The 23,958-nt window shown below is 40.5% G+C and overlaps 1 protein-coding gene across 1 annotated transcript; it reads left to right on the top strand.

Moving 5' to 3' along the window:
- Position 1: 1 nt before the first annotated feature.
- On the top strand, positions 2-23,861 carry LOC126293683 (phosphopantothenate--cysteine ligase). Its single transcript, XM_049986976.1, has 6 exons — positions 2-148; positions 223-353; positions 445-542; positions 1,432-1,646; positions 19,950-20,135; positions 22,787-23,861. Exons 1-6 carry the CDS (start codon positions 2-4, stop codon positions 22,967-22,969), a joined length of 960 nt encoding a protein of 319 aa, XP_049842933.1. The 3' UTR covers positions 22,970-23,861.
- The last annotated feature ends 97 nt before the right edge of the window (positions 23,862-23,958 follow it).

Raw genomic sequence — 23,958 nt, 5'->3', positions numbered from 1 at the left:
AATGGGAGATAAAGTAGAAGGCGTCGATACCTGCGATGAATTTTTCGCGACAAATCCCAAGCCATCCGATTATGATAAACAATCGAAACGAATGAAAGACTTTTGTCAGCACCACACCAATTTGAAAACAAAAATTGTTTTGATCACGGTACGGGAACTGGCCAATATTGACACTGATACTATTTGTCGTAGTGTTTGCTCAGATAAACTTTCATTTTGCAGTCTGGAGGTACAACGGTGCCGTTGGAACAAAATACCGTCCGATTTGTTGACAATTTTAGCGCCGGCACTAGAGGGGCATCGTCTGCTGAATACTTTCTGAAAAGCGGATATGCTGTTATTTTCTTGTACAGGTTGTGTAGCATCATAACTTGCTTATTCAAAGACCAAAATGTTTTTCTCCGGCATTTTCAAGTGCAACAGTTTTTGTTTTGTTCTGTTTAGGTCAGGCTCCTTAGAACCATTTACTCGACATTTTCCAGGACATACATTACTTGATGCACTAGACATTTCTTACGAAGGAGAAAACACAAATATAGCAGGTTAGTTGATTGACTTCTCATCGATGATAGTGATCTGCAACGTTTTTGAGCCGTTATTTTTTACCTACAGAAACAATGAATAATGTATGATCAGACAAACTGAAAACCATGGGAGACTGCAACAAAGAATAGTTGTTATACACGTTTTCATGTGTGAGAGACATACAAAAAGTTCTCAGGCTAAATTATTTTTCCTACTCCACGATTCATTGTGATGTGTTATCCGCTGTCATACTACACAAGTTACATATCTCAGTTTATTGAAGTGTGCATTGCAAGTTGTCCAGTGTTAATATAAATGATGTAACAAGTAGGAAAGAGTATAACAAAAGTATCCTGTGAAATGGCACCTTCATCAAGACACAGTAACAGTTAAATTTTAAGAGCCAGTTGCAAATCAGTGTCCGCCAATCCTGCGTATTGCTCTCTGCAGTTTCCCCGGATATCTTCAGACAAATGTAATGTTTTCCTCAAAAGAGCCATACTGATTTTCTGTCCAATTCTTGCCCAGATTAACTAACTAGTGCCTGACAGTAGTAACTTTAATTTACATTGTTGTGATTTCATATTAGCAAATAAAGTTAGAGATACATTCATCTTATTGGTTACCAGGAACTAGATACACGTGTGAATACTGTCAGTCTGTAATAAATTACGACATTTCTGTTTGCTTATGTTGTCGATTATATATTTTAGTGCAAATATATAATTAGCTTACATACAACTGTTTTAGCCTCCACTTCACAACATTTCCTCTGATTTTTTAAGATTATAAGTGTGTTTATTGTCTGTAGTATTATTATGTATCAGTAAGTGTCTCACTGTAAACAGTCAGTAATGAATACAGGTTTCTGACTCACTATAATTAGTTTCTGAATGTGTTACGCAGTGCGTACGGAGGTCATACCGAAGCTGTTGCCAGTGCTGCAAGACTACCACAATGCTATAGAGTCAAACAGATTTTTGGGAATTCAGTTCAAAACCCTCTCTGACTACGCTTGGTTGGTCCATGCTGCATGTGATGCTGTACAACCTCTCGGCAACCGTGTGATGTTGTATATGGCTGCTGCTGTTGCTGACTTCTATGTTCCTGCAAAAGAGATGGTAAGGGTGAAAGATTTGTGAAACAGTAAACTGGTCAAATGAACTACTGATTCTTTTTTTTTTATGTTCCAATTTGCTGTAGCATATCATGAAGATAATTCTTGTAATCAGATACAATTGATAGCATTCAGCACTTTACTTAAGAAAAGTCAACAGTATTTATCAAGTTAAAAAATATTTGGTCTACAGTTCCTAGTCACATTAGAATTGTACACTCCTATCCTCGTCACACACTGTTACAACACCGTGATATGTCGGGCACAGCAGCTCACAACTAAGCCAGGATAAGTGTCAACTGAACACACTTGGAGGCACAGCTGATGAAGAGGACATTGTCTGATGCACAGTAGCCGTGTGCATGAGACTGACGAAGATAGAAGTGAATGGTTTTAGTATAAGAGAAGGACCCATAATCCTGTGTATTTTGTTTTGTGAAGTGTACAAAGCTGTTGTTCAAGTTTTAATAATATGTGTCAGGTGCTGACAACCTGATGAGAGCAAGATCTATCAAAGTGGATTGTTGAATTGTGTAACATATGATTGAAGTGGTTAAATGCCACTAGTTATTATTGATAAAGTATAACATTCTTTGCCTCACATCTGAAAAAAATTGTACTGTTGAATTATTGTAATACCATCACTGCTCTTGTGTATGCCCTTCTGTGCTGTACTGGAGTATAGACAACTAGAGAAGGCACTATCATACCCCTTTAATAGGTGCCACAGTTGTATATCTGTAAAGAATCATGGTCTTTTGTTGATCAGGTTAGGTAAGGTACACTGTCTGTTCCACAGACTTACACTCATGGAATCCTGGAGGACATGGGACATGCCTGCAAAACTACAATACATAATACGTATTTACAAAAGAACTTATGTGCTTTTGTTTCTTACACAGATTGTTTGTGGGAATAGTTGATGTGATAATCACTGGTGTTCAAACATACAACAAATAATTATACTCCCTACGGAAATGCAGCACGGGATGGGAATGAACACCACATACAATCGATGTTTATGCCTGGGGTCGTTATTCAGCATAGACTGTGATCGGCAGCCGTTGAGAGAAGGGGATGCAACCAGGTGAAGAATGTGGTGCACATTGGAACAAATGATTCCTGTTGTCTGGACTCTGAGATCACACGTGGACCATTCCAGAGACTAGTAGAGAAGGTTGAGAAGACCAGCCTTGCTCACAGTGTTTCAGCAAAGCTCACAATCTGCAGCATTGTCTCCAGAAGTTATCGTGCTCCCACAGTTCTAAGTTGAGGACTGGACTAGAGACTTCAAAAGTTCTGCGGCAAGCTAGGCTGTGACAACCTTGACTACGCTGGGTGTGCACTACACATCAGAGGCTGAGGCTGATATCTCTCTCTCTCTCTCTCTCTCTCTCTCTCTCTCTCTCGCTCGCTCACACGCTGTGTGTGTGTTTTATGATAAACCTTTTGCAGTTCTTACTTTTATGTTTTCATTTTCTTTAAAGGCAAAGAGAAAAGGTGAAGCGGTAACTCAGCGTAGAGACTGTGCCTACTGTCATGTATTTTTGATTTTCAAATGTTAAAAACGTAGATGTTTTTCCTTTCCCTCTGCTAGTGAATGGAGGTAGCCATTTTGGGCGATGTGAGTAAGTGAAGTCTATGTATTTTCTGTGTGCATCGAACAGAAGAATATAGTATTATTTTATTAACTGGAAGATTGTATGAGTTATTATTTCAAGTAGTAATGTGATAAAAAGAACTGAAGCCCACCTGTGTCCTTCGGAAAATTTACAAAGATTAGATTAACATAACACGGACACAGTCAAGATTTTGTAGGTGAATGCGGCGATTGGACATAATATTATTAATTGATGAGCATAAAATACCACAAGAGAAAGACTGTTTCATTAATATGAAACTAATATAAAAGGATACCTTACCCGTTTCCAGGCTTAGCCCAGCTTATTGAGCTTGTCCGAGTGCCGAAAAAATAATCTCATTAATTCAATATATCAAAAAAGCCACACACTAGTTATTATTATTATTGTTATTGTTATTAGAGTGTGTGAGATTGGAAGGGGGGGGGGGAGTGGGAGTGCCCCTAAGATGATTTTTTTTCTTTTAGATTAGGCAACTCTGTCCAGTGCTGATAACAATAGGTGTAGGTGACCGGGCAGTGTGAGAATGCCCTCTATGATCAAGTGTATCAAAATCCTAATGGTTAACTGCTAAAAAATCTACAACAAAGAGCTAGGGCTGTGGAGTTCATATTATACTAGGATACAAGGTACAGGAAGCTGTTGAATTGATAGCAGAGAGATTTTTGGGGAAAATTTAAGTATATATCAAAATGATAGGGTAATGGTAAACAGAGGTGTATTTTTTGCAGTAGACAAACTCAAATCCACCGAGGTAGAAATTAAGCTGCATATAATTTGGGCAAGACTCAGTTTTAGGGGTGGGCACAAAGTGGTAATTGGAGCCTTCAGGCGACCACCAGAACACAGCTCCTGATTTAGTCAAAAACTTCAGAGAAAACCTCAGTTTGCTAGTGTGTAAGTACCCGACCATACTGTCATATCGGAAGACACTTTTATTGTCCAACAATCAATTGGAAAAAAATTCTGTTTCTTAAGTGGTCTGCAAAACATTATTAAATGCATTCTCTGAGCACTATCTAGAACAAGTGGTTCATAAGTGCTCCCTTGATGGAAATATATTGGATTTCTTCTTCTTTCCCCTTTCCTTTGACCCATATCGGCACTGGGCTCAGATGGTTGTTTACGGATTTGACATGCTTAATGTAAGGGATGTTGAGATGCTCTTCCTGTTGCCATCCCAACTGTCTGTGTGTAGTGTTATTCACGTAAAATTGAGCAAAAGTTGCCGAATCATGAACTGAGATGGGACTTGAGTAGCAGCTCAGTATGCACATAGTGGGATGTGGGAAACCACCTACACTATACATCCAGGTCACTGGCACACCAGCTGTCACCGTTAGTCCGCCAGACAGATTCAGTCCAGGGCTGGTGCACCTACCCATTCCAGAAACAGCTATACTGGCGGGTATGGAAATTTGTTGGATTTATTAGCAGTTATTAGACTCTTCTCTTAGAAACTAGGGAATGGTGGGTGTAACTGTGAAGCAATTGTAGCGACGATGGGCACAAAAACACAAAGGGCAACTAAAGCAAGTAGGAGGACACATATTTTCAGCAAACTATGTAAAAAGCAGCAGTGTTGTATCTCAGTAAGAAACTCATAAAAGTTAGCTCTTAAGAGGACCATGTGGAAAAAAATATGGCTCACATTTAGAACAACAATTTATTGTGGGAAAAGGACCCTCCATGGTATGCAGTTACTTTAAAGAAGCAGAGACTATAGCATAAGTGTAAAACAGAGGAAATATTGAATGAAACATGTTTGGCTGTCAAGAGAGCAATGTGTGAAGCATTCAGTGAGTACTGTAACATGATATTTTTGAACAAATCTCACACAGAATCCAAAGAAATTCTGGTCATACGTGAAGGCTATTGGTGGTACCAAAGTTAGTGTCGAGGTACTCACAGATGAGACAGGGAGTGAAATTGAGGCTAGCAGAGAAAATGCAGAAATGCTGAATTCTGTGTCTAATTATACCTTTGCAATTGAAAATCGAGGGGTATTGTCCCAATTTTTGTCTCACACCACTGCAAAGATTAGTGGTGTAGATATAAGTGTCAGTGGTGTTGAGAAATAGTTGAAATAAATGATTAAACAAAGATCCAGGACACAGTGGAATCCCTGTCAGATTCTTTACGAGATTTGCAGCTGAGTTAGTCCCCTTTCAGCCATAATCTACACTACTGGCCATTAAAATTGCTACACCATGAAGATGACGTGCTACGGACACAAAATTTAACTGACAGGAAAAAGATGCTGTGATATGCAAATGACTAGCTTTTCAGAACATTCACACAAGGGTTGGCGCCGGTGGCGACACCTACAACGTGCTGACACGAGGAATGTTTCCAACTGATTTCTCATACACAAACAGCAGTTGACCAGCGTTGCCTTGGGAAACATTGTAGTGATGCCTCGTGTAAGGAGGAGAAATGCATACCATCACGTTTCCGACTTTGATAAAGGTCACGAATGTGGTTTATCGTATCACGACATTGCTGCTCACGTTGGTCGAGATCCAATGACTGTTAGCAGAATATGGAGTCGGTGGGTTCAGGAGGGTAATACGGAACGCAATGCTGGATCCTAATGGATACATATCACTAGCAGTCGAGATGACAGAGTCTTACCCGCATGGCTGTAAGTGATCGATCCCTGAGTCAGCAGATGGGGACGTTTGCAAGACAACCACCATCTGCACAAACAGTTTGATGACGTTTGCAGCAGCATGGACTATCAGCTCGGAGACCACGGCTGCGGTTACCCTTGACACTGCCTCACAGACAGGAGTGCCTGCAATTGCGTACTCACTGACGAGCCTGGGTGCACAAATGGCAAAACGTCTCTTTTTTTTTTTCCCGGGTGAATCCAGGTTCTGTTTACAGCGTCATGATTGTCACATCTGAGTTTGGCTACATTGCGGTGAACGCACATTGGAAGTGTGCATTCGTCATCGCCATACTGTCGTACCACCCGGTGTGATGGCATGGGGTGCCATTGGTTACATGTCTCAGTCACCTCTTGTTTGTATTGACGGCACTTTGAACAGTGGGCGTTACATTTCAGATGTGTTACGACCCGTGGCTCTACCCTTCATTCGATCCCTGTGAAACCCTACATTTCAGCAGGATAATGCATGACTGCCTGTTGAAGGTCCTGTATGGGCCTTTCTGGATACAGAAAATGTTCGACTGCTGCCCTGGGCAGCACATTCTCCAGATCTCTCACCAACTGAAAACGTCTGGTCAATGGTGGGCGAGCAACTGGCTCGTCACAACACACCAGTCACTACTCTTGATGAACTGTGGTATTGTGTTGAAGCTGCATGGGCAGCTATACCTGTACACGCCATCCAAGCTCTGTTTGACTCAATGCCCAGGCATATCAAGGCCGTTATTACGGCCAGAGGTGGTTTTTCTGAGTACTGATTTCCCAGAATCTATGCACCCAAATTGCGTGAAAATGTAATCGCATGTCAGTTGTAGTATAATATATTTGTCCAATGAATACCCGTTTATCATCTGCATTTATTCTTGGTGTAGCAATTTTAATGGCCAGTAGTGTACTATATATCCCTTGAATAAAAAACTGTACTCACTATTGGGAAGAAAGCACAAGCCACACACATCTATAAGAAGGTAGCAAAAGTGATCCACAAAACTAATGTCGAATATCCATGACATCCAATTGTTGTAGAATCTCAGACCATATTCTGAGCTCAAACGTAATGATGTGTCTTGAACAGAATGATGTCTTCTGTACAAACCATCATGAATTCAGAAAACATTGGTCATGTGAAGCCAAACTCACACTTTTCTCACACGACATCCTGAAAGTCACGGATTGACGCAGTCAAGTAGATGCAGTATTTCTTGATGTGTGAAAAGCATTTGACTCAGTAACACACTTACACTTATTATCGAAAGTACGATTGTGTGTGGTATTGAACAAAATTGGTTAAGGGATTTAGGATTTCTTGCTAGGGAGGATGCAGCAATGTCATCTTGAATGGATATATTAATAGAAACCCCAAATTTCCTGCATATGATACAATTATCTGTAATGAAGTACTGTCTGAAAAAAATCTGTGAAAATATTCAGTCAGACCTTGGTAACATTTCAAAGTGGTGCAAAGATTGGTGGGTTGGCTCAAATGTTCAGAAATGTAAAATTGTAAGGTTCTCAAAATCAAAAAATGTAGTGTTCCTTTATTACAGTATCAGTGAGTCACAGCTATAATTGGTCAACTCGTACAAATGACAAGTGTAACAGTTTGTAGGAATGTTAAATGGAAATGACATAGACTTCTTTGTAGGTAAAGCTGGTGACAGAGTTTGGTTCTTTGCGTAGATTCTGGGAAAATCCAGCCAGTCTACAAAGAAGACTGCTTACAAATTACTTGTGCTTCCCATCTTGGAATATTGCTCAAGTGTAAATGACTCATACCAAATGGGACAAACAGGGGATTTGAATGTATGGAAAGAAGGGTGACAAGAGTGGCCACAAGTTTGTTTGACCCACGAGAGAGTGTTACAAAGATGTTGAAAAATCTGAAGATATCTTCAAATTATCCTGTAAAAGGCTACTTGCAAAGTTTCAAGGACCAGTAGTATGTGAAGAATCTGACAATAATTCTTCAGTTGTCAACATATTGCTCCCGTAGGGACCGTTAAGATGAAATTAGACTAATTACAGATTGCTCAGACACATTTAAGCAATCATTCTTACCACACTTTAAATGAGATTGCTCTCCACTGTGGTTTGCAGAGTACGGATGTAGGTGTACTGCCCAAGGAATAATTCTCTTAGAGAATAGCGTGCAAACTTTTCACAAACAATAATTCTGGTGTTCTATGCTCATTTTGCGCAGTGTGGTTCTCACCGAACATGCTGTACCCACGTGTACCAGTGAGCCAGAAAATATGATCCATCACACATTAACAAGTGGCAGCAGTCCTGATTCAGATCAATCTAACAAATTGTGACTTTTCCATCACAACATTGCCACTGTCATAGGCACAGACAGATTCTGTCTGCTTGCAAGCACCACACCACAGTGTTGTGAGCTGATTGCTCCCATTTTATTTGGTGGTTGGGAATTCTGATAGTGTTAGTGGGGTGGAGTTATTTTCAGTCTGTCAACAGAAGAATTTACGTACCTGCCAGTTTGAGACAGAAGCAGGGAAGTCCACATTTAACAGTGCTCTGTTCATCAGCTGTCCACACTATTGGCAGATGCACACCGTGTGCTGATGGTTGTAGTGCAGAAGCAGGAGGAGGTCTGGCTTTGTGAGTGCCTGAAGTTTATCTTTCATTAATGACCTTCAGAACATGAAAAATGTATGGGTGGATGGATGAGTATACCTTATAGACAACCAGATTCAATCTGTGGCAGCCCCTTACAGTGTGACTGCATAATACCAGTTTATGCCTATTCTGTGTATTCTGGAGAGCTGTTATTGTAGTCATTTCCCTCTCCGTTTGATGGGAACTCTATCAAGTAATTTATTTGAGATGGCTCACAACTTTTTTAGAGCCTTAATTTTAATGACAGCATTGTGATTGCATTAACATGCTGATTACATTTTTTGATTCAATTGAAGTTATATAGTTTACTTTATAAGCCAATTATATAATTCATCCTCTGCACATACGTTGACTTCTCAAGACAATTTGTATTGACATCTGTATAAAGTGTGTCCCAGAAACAAAGGTCAATTCTCTAAAATACAACAGAACAGGTAATTTCAGAAAAAAAAGAGTTGCCAGACATATTCTTTACTTCAAATAAAAATGCACATGTATGTTTCAACATTTTGAAATTCTTTACCATTTTACAAGCATGCAGCAGTTCGTAATATATTTCCAGTAGCTCAGAAAACATCATTAACTGCCCACAATAAATTTACAGAAGTTCACAATTGGATTTAAACAGTTTGCTACAAATTTCCAAATGCCCTACAACCAACTTCAGTGCACTTTTTTACTGTCAGAACATGTTGTATTGCTTGTTGTAGTGCTTGTATTGCTTGTTATAGTGCATTCATGGACCACATAATGACTGGTGTTAACCAATGCTAAAATCAAGTTATTGTGCACTGTCTCCTAAATCAAGATGGTTTCTGGATGTTTGCCATATGTGAGTAAGTGCAAAGCTGTTGTGGGCTTATTGTAGGACTCTGTTAGATAATGAGATCACAACATTTCTTTACATACTGTTCAACTCCTCATTCACACGAAGCATTCATTAATCAGTCCTCCAGTTTCAAACAATGTGTTAAAATTAAAAACTGTTTACTCGAAGCTACAAAGTTTAAAATTGGGTAAAATTTTACAAATGGCTGTCAGTGCTCTTAGCTTAAAGCGTATGTTGGTAATACCTTCCCGAATGGTGATGGAAATGTAAGTTGGTGGAAGGGCTGATTTGTGTAGCCAATAAGAATGCTGTTTGGGTTTCAAATGTGGGCAAAACAAATACTGCATTTTTCAAAACATCCATTAGCATTCTACGTGGTGTTTGCACAATGCACCTTAAGTTTTACGGAGATACACGGATACATAAAAACACATAATAAAAGATTTATTACAAGTGGTATCATTATAACCTGGAGATGTGACCTGTCTATGGGGAGGGGAACAATATTTTATTTTTATCACATACAGGTTTCGCTTCCTTTTATTTAAGAAAGGCTGTGTGTTAAAAGGTACTAATGAAACTTCATAAATAAAAGGAAGTGAAACATGTGATAAAAACAAACAGCCTTTTATGCAGTTATACGGATGGGCCACATCTCAAACAAAATAAAAATATAGGAGCAACAAAGGAATTATGGAAAACATAAAAATAATAATACCATGATTTTATTGAAAATAACCATCACACTAGGGTTTGTACACTGCTGCTGCACTCTTCATGATATGCATAAATAAATCCTGCTTTTGAGAGTACTGTTTGTGCCACATGAACAAGTAGCTGTCAGAAAGTTTTTTGCACTGTATGATGTGGTGAAGAGATGTCCTTGTGGCTGACCAGGAGCCATCAGTACTATTAGCGTGTGCAAGTATTTCGAGATCCTTAAATGTCACTTTATGGTACACTGTAAAATGCTCAAATTCTTCTTCATTCAAGTATTTGTACGACCTAAAACAGTTGGAAAGACAGTCGTTCCTGGAAAGATGTACTCCTTGATGACACTGAAGCAGCACCTTCTTCATATGTCTGGGAACAACTTTGGAAATACATTTGTGGGATTCTCTTGGGATTCCCCCCCTCCCCTCCCCCCCCCCCCCCCCCCCCCCAATCTGCTGTATTTTCTTCTTCCAGACATAGCCTCATTGATCTCAAGAGTGACTCCACTGCCACTGAGTTTCTCACTTTTGTTGAGGCTTATTTCACTACATAGGCCTACTTCTATGGAGAAACATTTCCAGTCCACTACTGTCTTCTCGGATAATTGTAGTTCACTGTCAGTAAAAACTTGTGTGTGCCTTTTGACCCAGAGGTAAGTTAACTGTAGAATTTTTACAATACTTTACTTGCTTCCCTGAAACCACAAATTTTTTTTCTAATGCAGCAACTAACTTTGTGATGAGTCTGTTTGCAGCTCCACTGTATGCCATCTTTACTTTTTGTACAAGAAGTAAGGTCCACATTCCCACCACACTTTGGACACTTTCTAGACTGTCTATAAATCCGTGCAACATACACTAGTTTACTACAGTGCCTTCATGTTTCATAAAGATGAGGTTCCTGCAGCAAACTCATTCAGAGGCCATAGGAGAAAACACAATGGAGTCAAACTGAATTGTTCACTGAAAAGAGGCTGAATTCATCTGTTTTTGTATTTCTCATAGGTTACTTACAAGAATACCAAATGCAACATTAATGTCTACGGTTGTGTTATAAGGTGATGAGAGCCAGACTCAAGTCAGAAACTTAAAAGGTACTCTCTCTGGAAATAAATATGCCCGAGTAAATTTTTCTTTTGGTTAGGGCGAAATATCCCCCATCATGCAAACCCACCCCATTTTGATATGGTCCAATCAGAAGAATCTGTGCACTACAAGATAAACTTTGAATGGAACCTACATTAGTATCTATTTATCAGTACCAATATTGTTACAGGTTGAGACACATTGCTATTGCATAGACCTTGGGTGGCACTACATACCAGTCAGACAACATAACCAGTTTTCCAACTTCCACATTCATTGGCTTTGCAAACTCACAGTCAGACAGTTGTCTTCCAACCTAGCCTAGGCCTCAGTCTATGCTACAGGTCAGTCTGCCACCACAACTAATTTTTCAGCTTTCACATTCATTGGCTTCACTAACACAAAGCCAAACTGTTGCCTTCCAACCTAACCTAGGCCTCGAGCTACGCTATGGGTCAGTCTGTCACCACAACTAGTTTTTCTTGCTTTCACAACCAAAATGTCTCATTCCCACCTAATCTAGACATCACTAGGTTACAGGTAACAATAGAAATACTATTAAGCTGTAACATCAAAAAATAAAGAAAGGGTCATCTACACAATGCTTATAATTCATCTTTCATCACAATAAAAAATCACTATTGTATACAATTTGCTTCTGATCAGAATACCACAAAACAAAAATATCTGCAATTTAGACATATCTCATACCAAGTTCAACATAAAAAAACACCAAACTGCATATATACAACGATAACAGATTATTTTATTTATTTATTTTTAAAACCTTCGGCTGTCATTTTCTTTATTTCCTGTACAATTGTACAATTTCAGCCTTAGGCCTTTTTCAAGTATTTCATAGATGATTTTTTGGTAACAGATTTTGTCATGTATGTCGTTGCTTCTATGACATCATGTTATGCTCACAAATTAGTTAGAGGTTTCATGTTATTTTAGGAGCACGTTACTTTGGAGCAGTTGTTAAAGAAATCATTAAAAAAATTCATCACAGCTGCGGACCCTATCACACTGAAAATTATAAGATTACAGAAGGGCCAAAATGCAGCAGAAGTAAAAAATTAATAATGGGTCTTATATAAAATGTGAATTGTTTGTAACAGTTCATCACCAACACACCATTCCACGATGAATTATTAATGATATTTCACCCTATAAAGTGATATATATATATAAAAACAAAGATTCCAAGACTTACCAAGGGGGAAAACGCCGGCAGACAGGCACATGAACAAAACACACACACACAGAATTACTAGCTTTCGCAACCGATGGTTGCTTCTTCAGGAAGGAGAGGGAAAGACGAAAGGATGTGGGTTTTAAGGGAGAGGGTAAGGAGTCATTCCAATCCCGGGAGCGGAAAGACTTCCCTTAGGGGAAAAAAAGGACAGGTGTACACTCGCACACACACACACACACACACACACACACACACACACACACACACACACACACACATCCGCACATACACAGACACAAGCAGACATATTTAAAGGCAAAGAGTAAGGGCAGAGATGTCAGTCGAGGCGGAAGTACAGAGGCAAAGAAGTTGTTGAAAGACAGGTGAGGTATGAGCGGCGGCAACTTGAAATTAGCGGAGGTTGAGGCCTGGCGGATATCGAGAAGAGAGGATATACTGAAGGGCGAGTCCCCATCTCCGGAGTTCAGATAGGTTGGTGTTGGTGGGAAGTATCCAGATAACTCGGACGGTGTTACACTGTGCCAAGATGTGCTGGCCGTGCATCAAGGCATGTTTAGCCACAGGGTGATCCCCATTACCAACAAACACTGTCTGCCTGTGTCCATTCATGCGAATGGACAGTTTGTTGCTGGTCATTCCCACATAGAAAGCGTCACAGTGCAGGCAGGTCAGTTGGTAAATCACGTGGGTGCTTTCACACGTGGCTCTCCCTTTGATCGTGTACACCTTCCGGGTTACAGGACTGGAGTAGGTGGTGGTGGGAGGGTGCATAGGACAGGTTTTACACCGGGGGCGGTTGCAAGGGTAGGAGCCAGAGGGTAGGGAAGGTGGTTTGGGGATTTCATAGGGATGAACCAAGAGGTTACGAAGGTTAGGTGGACGGCGGAAAGACACTCTTGGTGGAGTGGGGAGGATTTCATGAAGGATGGATCTCATTTCGGGGCAGGATTTTAGGAAGTCGTATCCCTGCTGGAGAGCCACATTCAAGGTCTGATCCAGTCCCGGGAAGTATTCTGTCACAAGTGGGGCACTTTTGGGGTTCTTCTGTGAGAGGTTCTGGGTTTGAGGGGAGTCTCCCATCCTTCATCAAAGACACCAACCACTTTCTCGAATGCCTGGAATCCGTACCCAGTCTGTTACCCCCGGAAACCATCCTTATAACCATTGATGCCACTTCCCTATACACGAATATCCCGCACGTCCAGGGCCTCGCTGCAATGGAGCACTTCCTTTCACGCCGATCACCTGCCACCCTACCTAAAACCTCTTTCCTCGTCACCTTAGCCAGCTTCATCCTGACCCACAACTTCTTCACTTTTGAAGGCCAGACATACCAACAATTAAAGGGAACAGCCATGGGTACCAGGATGGCCCCCTCGTATGCCAACCTATTTATGGGTCGCTTAGAGGAAGCCTTCTTGGTTACCCAAGCCTGCCAACCCAAAGTTTGGTACAGATTTATTGATGACATCTTCATGATCTGGACTCACAGTGAAGAACAACTCCAGAATTTCCTCTCCAACCTCAACTCCTTTGGTTCCATCAGATTCACCTGGTCCTACTCCAAATCCCATGCCACTTTCCTAGACGTTGGCCTCCATCTGTCCAATGGCCAGCTTCACACATCCGTCCACATCAAACCCACCAACAAGCAACAACAGTACCTCCATTATGACAGCTGCCACCCATTCCATATCAAACGGTCCCTTCCCTACAGCCTAGGCCTTCGTGGCAAACGAATATGCTCCAGTCCTGAATCCCTCGACCATTACACCAACAACCTGAAAACAGCTTTCGCATCCCGCAACTACCCTCCCAACCTGGTACAGAAGCAGATAACCAGAGCCACTTCCATCCCCTCAAACCCAGAACCTCTCACAGAAGAACCCCAAAAGTGCCCCACTTGTGACAGAATACTTCCCGGGACTGGATCAGACCTTGAATGTGGCTCTCCAGCAGGGATACGACTTCCTAAAATCCTGCCCCGAAATGAGATCCATCCTTCATGAAATCCTCCCCACTCCACCAAGAGTGTCTTTCCGCCGTCCACCTAACCTTCGTAACCTCTTGGTTCATCCCTATGAAATCCCCAAACCACCTTCCCTACCCTCTGGCTCCTACCCTTGCAACCGCCCCCGGTGTAAAACCTGTCCTATGCACCCTCCCACCACCACCTACTTCAGTCCTGTAACCCGGAAGGTGTACACGATCAAAGGGAGAGCCACGTGTGAAAGCACCCACGTGATTTACCAACTGACCTGCCTGCACTGTGACGCTTTCTATGTGGGAATGACCAGCAACAAACTGTCCATTCGCATGAATGGACACAGGCAGACAATGTTTGTTGGTAATGAGGATCACCCTGTGGCTAAACATGCCTTGATGCACGGCCAGCACATCTTGGCACAGTGTTACACCGTCCGAGTTATCTGGATACTTCCCACCAACACCAACCTATCCGAACTCCGGAGATGGGGACTCGCCCTTCAGTATATCCTCTCTTCTCGATATCCACCAGGCCTCAACCTCCGCTAATTTCAAGTTGCCGCCGCTCATACCTCACCTGTCTTTCAACAACTTCTTTGCCTCTGTACTTCCGCCTCGACTGACATCTCTGCCCTTACTCTTTGCCTTTAAATATGTCTGCTTGTGTCTGTGTTTGTGCGGATGGATATGTGTGTGTGTGTGTGTGTGTGTGTGTGTGTGTGTGTGTGTGTGTGTGTGTGTGTGTGTGTGTGTGTGCGAGTGTACACCTGTCCTTTTTTTCCCCTAAGGGAAGTCTTTCCGCTCCCGGGATTGGAATGACTCCTTACCCTCTCCCTTAAAACCCACATCCTTTCGTCTTTCCCTCTCCTTCCTGAAGAAGCAACCATCGGTTGCGAAAGCTAGTAATTCTGTGTGTGTGTGTTTGTGTGTTTTGTTCATGTGCCTGTCTGCCGGCGCTTTACCGCTTGGTAAGTCTTGGAATCTTTGTTTTTAATATATTTTTCCCATGTGGAAGTTTCTTTCTATATGAATAATAGAACTGAAGAACAGGCCATCTACACAACACAAAATTGTGAAGGCTTTCATGGACACATTGTTTACAAACTGCCTGTTGGCCTCTGTCTTGGGTTCTTCGGCCAACATTTTTCTGATGATTTTTCTGACATTTTGCCAGCATGAGTGGCTGGTATTGTTATGGCTTCACCCTCCATTACTGGTGGTGGACTGGAGCCGAGCTCGTGTCCGCATGCCATACGTACTTGACGCACGAATGCCCGAGGGTTTCTCCGCAGTCATTTCTGGTGCAGTTCTCCTCTTGCTACCTACAACGGTCATTCGCTGCAGCACAGGGATCCGAGATCTGTTTACCTTGAGGCATCTTCTTTCTTGTTGAAGCTATTCTCATGTTTGTGTATTTCTATAGCTTCTGTGGACAACCGGGTGCAATAGCTCGTATCTGCAACCAAACCGGTAAAACAAAGCCGCAGCACGTCATGTGCGAAATGCAACACCTGGAAAATGCACAAGCTATATTGGAAGTACAACAGAATCAAACACTCGGCAAAATGACACATCAGAAAAAGAAATGTCAGGTACGGCCTTTCTGCCGTACATTCCCCAAGCGATGGAAAGAATTGGCTGTACATTGCACAAACACCGTGTAAAGACTATTTATGAACTGAAAAAGAAGATCAAAGGGTGTCTCAAATCAGCAAAGAAGAAAAGGGCCCACTTGCAATGTTGGGAATATACCACATATGCACGTGCGGAAAAGTTTATGTCAGAGTGACTGGACGGTCAACCAATACCACGATCATAGAATATAACAGAATAGAAGTGACACTGCAAGTTGAGGCAGGTGGAGAAACGGGCCATGGCATAGCGTGCACTGTGTGAGGCTGACCACATAGTAAAATTCGCCAACACGGAAGTTATAGTTGTAGAGAAGAGATATCACACCCGCTCGTTCAGAGAAGCTATAGATATGCACAAACATGAGAATAGCGTCAACAAGATTGAAAGAAGCCTCGAGGTAAACAGATCTTGGATTCCCGTGAAGCAACAAACTACTGTTGCAGGTAGCAAGAGGAGAACTGCACGGAAAATGATCACGGGAAAGCCCTCGGACGTTGGCACACCAGGTACATATAGTCTCTGGCTTGAGCTTGGCTCCGGTCCGCCCCTAGCAAATGAGGGTGAAGCTTTGACAATGCCAGCTACTCTTGCTGGTAAAATGTCGGAAAATCATCAGACAGATGTCGGCTGAAGAACCCGAGACAAAAGCAGACAGGCTACACGATGTACGGAATTTGTTTCTCATCGGAAAAAGAATTCACTGTATTTGCTGTCAGACTGTCACAAAACAAATTTCTGTAATTTAAGACAGGCTCAGTAATAACTGCTTCAACATGAGAAATGCCAAACTCCCTATATACATCTATAATAGGAATGCCAAAGTGCAGCATAAGTAGAAAATTAACAAAGAGCCATCTGTAAAACACGAATAATCCATTACCGTCTGTAACCAGAACAACATTCCGCACATAATAAAAAAAATCATTAGTGAAATTTCATCATACAATTTGCTAGATATGTCAATAATAGAAATTTCAGTATGCTGCTATAGTAAAAATTTTAAAAAAAGGACCATCTGCACAATGCGAATAACTCTTGTGTGTCCGTCACCACGAATAAAATCTCGTATTCCGATTTGTATTTACATCATAAACATAGATATCTCGCCAAAACACGAGCAAAAATAAACCAATTCATTTGTTTTTTCTCATTTTCTGTGTAACTCGTTGTTGTTGTTGTTGTCTTCAGTCCTGAGACTGGTTTGATGCAGCTCTTCATGCTACCCTATCCTGTGCAAGCTTCTTCATCTCCCAGTACCTACTGCAACCTACATCCTTCTGAATCTGCTTAGTATATTCATCTCTTGGTCTTCCTCTATGATTTTTACCCTCCACGCTGCCCTCCAATGCTAAGTTGGTGATCCCTTCATGCCTCAGAATATACCCTACCAATCAATCCCTTATTCTAGTCAAGTTGTGCCACAAACTCCTCTTCTCCCCAATTCTATTCAAAACCTCCTCATTAGTTATGAGATCTACCCATCTAATCTTCAGCATTCTTCTGTAGCACCACATTTCAAAAGCTTCTATTCTCCTCCTGTCCGAACTATTTATCGTCCATGATTCACTTACAGACATGGCTACACCCCATACAAATACTTTCAGAAAAGACTTCCTGACACTTAAATCTATACTTGATGTTAACAAATTTCTCTTCTTCAGAAACGCTTTCCTTGCCATTGCCAGTCTACATTTTATATCCTCTCTACTTCGACCATCATCAGTTATTTTGCTCCCCAAGCAGCAAAACTCATTTACTACTTTAAGTGTCTCATTTCCTAATCTAATTCCTGCAGCATCACCTGATTTAATTCGACTACATTCCATTATCCTCGTTTTGGTTTTGTTGATGTTCATCTTATATGTTCCTTTCAAGACACTGCCCATTCCGTTCAGCTGCTCTTCCAGGTCCTTTGCTGTTTCTGACAGAATTACAATGTCATCGGCGAACCTCAAAGTTTTTATTTCTTTTCCATGGATTTTAATACCTACTATGAATTTTTCTTTTGTTTCCTTTTTCTGTACAAATTGTAAATAGCCTTTCGCTCCCTGTATTTTACCCCAGCCACCTTTAGAATTTGGAAGAGAGTCTCTAAGTCTACAAATGTGAGAAATGTAGGTTTGCCTTCCTTAATCTTTCTTCTAAGATAAGTCGTAAGGTCAGTATTGCCTCACATGTTCCAACATTTCTACGGAATCCGAACTGATCTTCCCCGATGTTGGCTTCTAGCAGTTTTTCCATTCGTCTGTAAAGAATTCATGTTAGTATTTTGCAGCTGTGACTTATTAAACTGATAGTTCGGTAATTTTCACATCTGTCAACACCCGATTTCTTTGGGATTGGAATTATTATATTCTTCTTGAAGTCTGAGGGTACTTCACCTGTCTCAAACATCTTCCTCACCAGATGGTAGAATTTTGTCAGGACGGGCTCTCCCAAGGCTGTCAGTACTTCTAATGGAATGTTGTCTACTCCCGGGGCCTTGTTTCGGCTCAGGTCTTTCAGTGCTCCGTCAAACTCTTCATGCATTATCGTATCTCCCATTTCATCTTCATCTACGTTCTCTTCCATTCCTATAATATTGTCCTCAAGTGCATTGCCCTTGTATAGACCCTTTATATACTCCTTCCATCTTTCTGCTTTCCCTTCTTTGCTTAGAACTGGATTTCCATCAGACCTCTTGATATTCATACAAATGGTTCTCTTTTCTCCAAAGGTTTCTCTACTTTCCTGTAGGCAGTATCTATCTTACCCCTAGTGAGATAAGCCTCTCCATTCTTACATTTGTCCTCTAGCCATCCCTGCTTAGCCATTTTGCACTTCCTGTCGATCTCATTTTTGAGACATTGTATTCCTTTTTGCATGCTTCATTTACTGCATTTTTATATTTTCTCCTTTCATCAATTAAATTCAATATTTCTTCTGTTACCCAAGGATTCCTACTAGCCCTCGTCTTTTTACCTACTTGATCCTCTGCTGCCTTCACTATTTGATTCCTCAAAGCTACCCATTCTTCTTCTACTGTATTTCTTTCCCCCATTCCTGTCAATTGTTCCCTTATGCTCTCCCTGAATCTTGTACAACCTATGGTTCTTTCAGTTTTTCCAGGTTCCATCTCCTTAAATTCCCACCTTTTTTAAACTCATTAGCTCTACAAATGATTGTATCCATTTGGCTGCCATCAAAGATACAAGCACAGGCGTTGCCAACATTTGCGCCATACCGTGAACGAGATAAGCACGTGGATGGCCCGAAGTAAAGTTCAACCTTAAATTGTTCTCAAATAGCAACAGGAGCATTCCCTTGCTAGAAATTATAAATGCTCACTGTATGTTCTGCATTAGTGAAAATATGTTACTTTTTAGTGATTACTTGTGCAATGAAATGTCTACTCAGTGCTTCATGTTGATGCACTTATAATCATTATACCAATCTTTGCATCTCATTGAAAGCTTATCTTGCAAATATTTGGAGTAGCCCATACGTCAACATTAAATTCTTTGCTTCAGGTACACATTTTTTTACTTGCGGGAATATTCATTTTAAATAAGTAACAGCTCCAGTTGCATTAAATATATTTTGTATCATGACTGTTTGCAGTCTGCTCTAAAGAAAAAGTAAGGTTCTTGCCTGCTTACTTTGTCCAGTACGATTATCATCTTGGATACAGGATACTATTCTTTATTTAAATTATGGTACTAATAGAAGATGTGGGTACCTTGAGTCACATATGAGGGACACACCAGAAAAAATAATTTTTTTTTTTTTTTTTTTTTTTTTTTTTTTTTTTTTTTTCCCCCCAACATTCTTATAATTTTCCAGAGAGGAGGAAAATACCTTTTAGTGGATTTACAGAGAAAGTTATTGGAATATAATTTTGATTTGCAGCCCGAACATAAAATTCAGTCATCTGGTGGCAGTCCTAAAATCCAGCTACGTGTAGCCCCAAAGATTCTGAGAGAGGTGGCAACAAAGTGGGCGGTGAGCACCTACATCGTCTCATTCAAGCTGGAGACCGACGAGGGGCTACTGGTGCCAAAGGCGAAGAATGCTCTGGAGAGGTATAAACACAAGGTGAGTCGGTGCAATGGAGGAGGGTGTACTGGTGAAAAGCTGACTCTATTGCTTCTTCGATGACTAAACTGTGCTGCTTTAACTCACATTTGCACTGAGCTTAAAACATGTTTCTGTTCATAATATTATTCCACTGAAGTCTGCAATGTTTTGGCAGCAATGTTAATTTTTCACATCCCCGTCTTCTCTAGTGACAAACATTTGTACATATGTATTTGGAGCATCTGCTACGCTGAACTGGTACCAGAGAAGTTTCACATCGTGTGTTCGCATCGAGAGGTATACTGTGACTTGACAGCAATGTAAAATTTTCACATCCCCATCTTCTCTAGTGACATTTCTACATGCTACGCTGATCTAGTACCGAAGTTTCACATCATATGTTTGCATTGAGAGCTATACTACGAAAAGTGAAGAGGAAGAATTAATGATAATTAATAATACTTGACAAAATAAGCGGACCGAGAAGTGTAGTTGTCTTCCACGAACAGTAACATACTGTAGAAGACGCGGTGAGAATGACAGGCTGTGTAAGCTGCATTTGGAAGACTGTTCTAGTTTTTGCAACTACACTAGGATGTTGCCGTTTCATTCTGAAATTCTGATGAATGTTATGGGGCCAGTTTTTTAAAAGAAAGACACAAACTTCAGAAAAGCAGCTCCTGTGAAGCAAAGACTTGCTGTTACTCTTCATTTTTTGGTAACTGCAAATTCCAGTTAAAGCCTTGCATATGTATTCCTCATTTCCGAGCCAACCATATATCATATAGTTCATGTAGTTTGTGAGCTTTGGTTGAACAAATATGTGAAGGTAATTCAATTTTCTTCCTATCTTCAATTTTTCATGTCCCTTGTCTGTACCTAAATATAAAACACCTGTTTTACTATCCACATCACTATTACTGGTTCCAAGTAGTGCAGTGATTTTTCTGTAGATAATAAAGCACGACTTTAGTATTTTTGTAAATGGGACTTCATACATTCCCGAGGCGCTCTTCTGGTCTGTAGTGTGTGACAAGTTCGTATATTTTATTTCTCGTCCACTCCATATTCAAATAGGAACACACGACGCAATGTAAGATGAAGTGCGACACTACACACAATAGCAGAAACGAACACTAGTGCTGCATAGCAGCATTTAGTAGTAGCAAACAGGGGAGTGATATTCCTTCGATCTGTACTGATGCGGCCACGGGACCGCGTTTTCATGGTCGCAGCACTTTGCAAATGTCGATAGCCCAGTAGTAGCTGCAAATGTTGCAGAATGTGTTTCGAACTCAGTGTAAACGTGCCTTTGAGGTATCAGAATGTCATTAGTGGTGTACGTTTTTAAATGTAGTGTAATTGGACAGATAAAGAAATCTCCTCAACAGACTGTGGCAGAAGCGAACACATACAAAAGATAAGGAAGTATGCAAGCTTTTGGAACTGTGGGTCCTTGTCATAGACAAGTTGAAGTCGAAGGAAGTTGGATGAAGGAAAAGGAGTGGTGTAGTTTAGGAAATTGGGAGAGTTATGGTAAATTGACCCAGACGCCGAGGTCAGGGAAACTTACCGGACAGGAAGCTGTAATAATAGGTAGCAAAGGTCATTTTTTCCTCTAGTGTTGTAGGTGTGAATATCACTGTTGTTCTCAAACTGTGATGTATTATTTATGATGAATTTCATCAGCGAATCTGTGTGTTGTGGCAGGCAGTTGAGATGCCCATCTCCTTGAAGAGGTTCCTACATGACAACTGGGGGGGAACACCACGCATTGTTTGCACTGCTCACTTTTGTGCAATGAATAGTTCCTTCCTGGGTGATGAGTTACCCCATAAAACTATTCCACAAGACATTACTCAATGGAAATATGCAAAATATTTCAGCAGGTTGATTCATTTGTTTCCAAGACCAGCTATTATACAAAGAGCAAACATACCTGAACTTACTTGTTATCTTTTTTTGCACACAGGCAGCTGATAATGTTATCTGAAATCTGTGAAGTTATATAAATGCTTAGTATGAAAAATTATGTAAAAACATCAGCTGAGAAATTAAGTAATGAGAGCACATTACCACGAGTGATAATATGTTATTAGTAATCTTCAGGGAAGCATACTGCAATAGCTCCTTCTGCCTATTAATGTAAAATTTGGCTTGTTGCTTGTACTGGAAGGCTCTACTTTTTGATGAAATCTGTGGAACAATATTGTGTGTAAGAACGCTACAGGTTATTTATGATGATTAAAATTGTGTTTTCCCTTAGCTTCAAGAAAAGTATTTCTTTGCAGTTGCTATATTACCTCTACTACAGGACAATTACATAAAGAAACTGCTTGAAAGTTCAGATACCTTTTATAATGCACTTATATACGAGATAAGGAAAGGATAAGTACTTTATTTCAGTTCCTGTAATAATTTGTGGCATTACCAACAACTTTAATCTTAGCACAACACAATTCAGAGCACCTTTAACCCATACAGACACAGACTCTGATACTTTTACTTTACGACGATTCCTCATCCTGAGAACCGACAGCATTGTAGACACATAATAAGATGTCCTACGATCCATGTTGTACACTTCACATATCTTAAATGTGCGATAAGCAATAACTTCTCGGATGTTAAGTGTCTCGAGCCCTGATACAGTCTCCACATTGTTTCAGATGGTGATTGGAAATATTCTGAACACCAGAAAGTACAGAGTGCTGATTATAACACCAGACAGTGAAAAGGAAATACTACTCTCACCAGAGGAGCAGTCGGCCGGCGTCGAGATAGAGAGCAAGATAGTGGCCGTGCTCGCGGATAAGCATAGCGCACACATCGAATCTGCGGCTAGCAGTTGATGTAATAAGCAGTCATTAGATGCAATCTAGGGAAATTTTGGTGTCATTTGTAATGTGCTTAGTTTTTGTGAGAATGATGTATTTTAGATAAAACATTGCATACAAAATAAATCAGAATGTTTCATATGTTTAAAAACTGGAAAAATTACAAGCTATTTTTTGCTATGGCGTACCTGTTGGTTAGCATACAAATGTGTACCTGATGTAGTATTGTATTGTATTGTATATTTATTGGTCCTGTGCATCATACATTGTACAGGGGTACATAGTGGTATAGGACAAGTCCAAAAATTGCAATACATTTTGAACAGAAACTGTTGTATGGTTTACAGGATATAGCAATATAAGCCTAACATATGGGAAAAACAGTCCACAAATACACAAATAAATTTTACACACACACACACACACACACACACACAAACACACACACAAACACACACACACACACACAGGTATGACAGTCTACACATTTGTAGTACACATTTGTAGAATACACGAATAAATTTATACATAACATTTCTTATTTTGGCCTTAGTTGTATAAACTATTTAATGTTTTTTACATGTTTACATAGTAGATAAAAATCCATCTGCACTTCACGAGCTATTCTGTAGCAGGTAGTCGCTGACTGCAGATCTGAATTTATGTGAGCTAGTTGTTGCCTTAATTTTTTAGGTATTTTGTTGTAGAGTTCTTTTTCTGTCTACAGGGGCTCCTTTTTGTTTTAGTGCCATATGTGCAAACTGCACATGTAATCGTTGTTATTCCTTGTGTTGTATGAATGGATATTTTGTTTTTTTTGGGGGGGGGGCAATCTTGCTGTTGTCATCTATTATTTTCTTTGTGAACATTGTAGTTTCTAAGATACATAATCATGGTAATGGAAGAATATGAAGCTTTTTAAATGAATGGGTGAAGACTGATGTGCTGTGCCTTCCTTGGCTCTTCTTATTCTTCTTCTTCTTTTCTTTTCCTCCTCCTCCCCA

Source organism: Schistocerca gregaria, chromosome 10, assembly GCF_023897955.1.
Source record: "Schistocerca gregaria isolate iqSchGreg1 chromosome 10, iqSchGreg1.2, whole genome shotgun sequence".
NCBI lineage: Eukaryota > Metazoa > Arthropoda > Insecta > Orthoptera > Acrididae > Schistocerca > Schistocerca gregaria.
Note: the sequence above shows the minus strand (reverse complement) of the source record. Positions and strands in the feature narration are given on the sequence as shown.

Bases quoted from the DNA above. Each gene is read 5' to 3' on its own strand.
- LOC126293683 (XM_049986976.1), top strand. From the start codon at position 2: ATGGGAGATAAAGTAGAAGGCGTCGATACCTGCGATGAATTTTTCGCG. The intron at 149-222 runs GTACGGGAACTG...TTCATTTTGCAG, and splicing joins CAAAAATTGTTTTGATCACG to TCTGGAGGTACAACGGTGCC. The intron at 354-444 runs GTTGTGTAGCAT...TGTTCTGTTTAG, and splicing joins GCTGTTATTTTCTTGTACAG to GTCAGGCTCCTTAGAACCAT.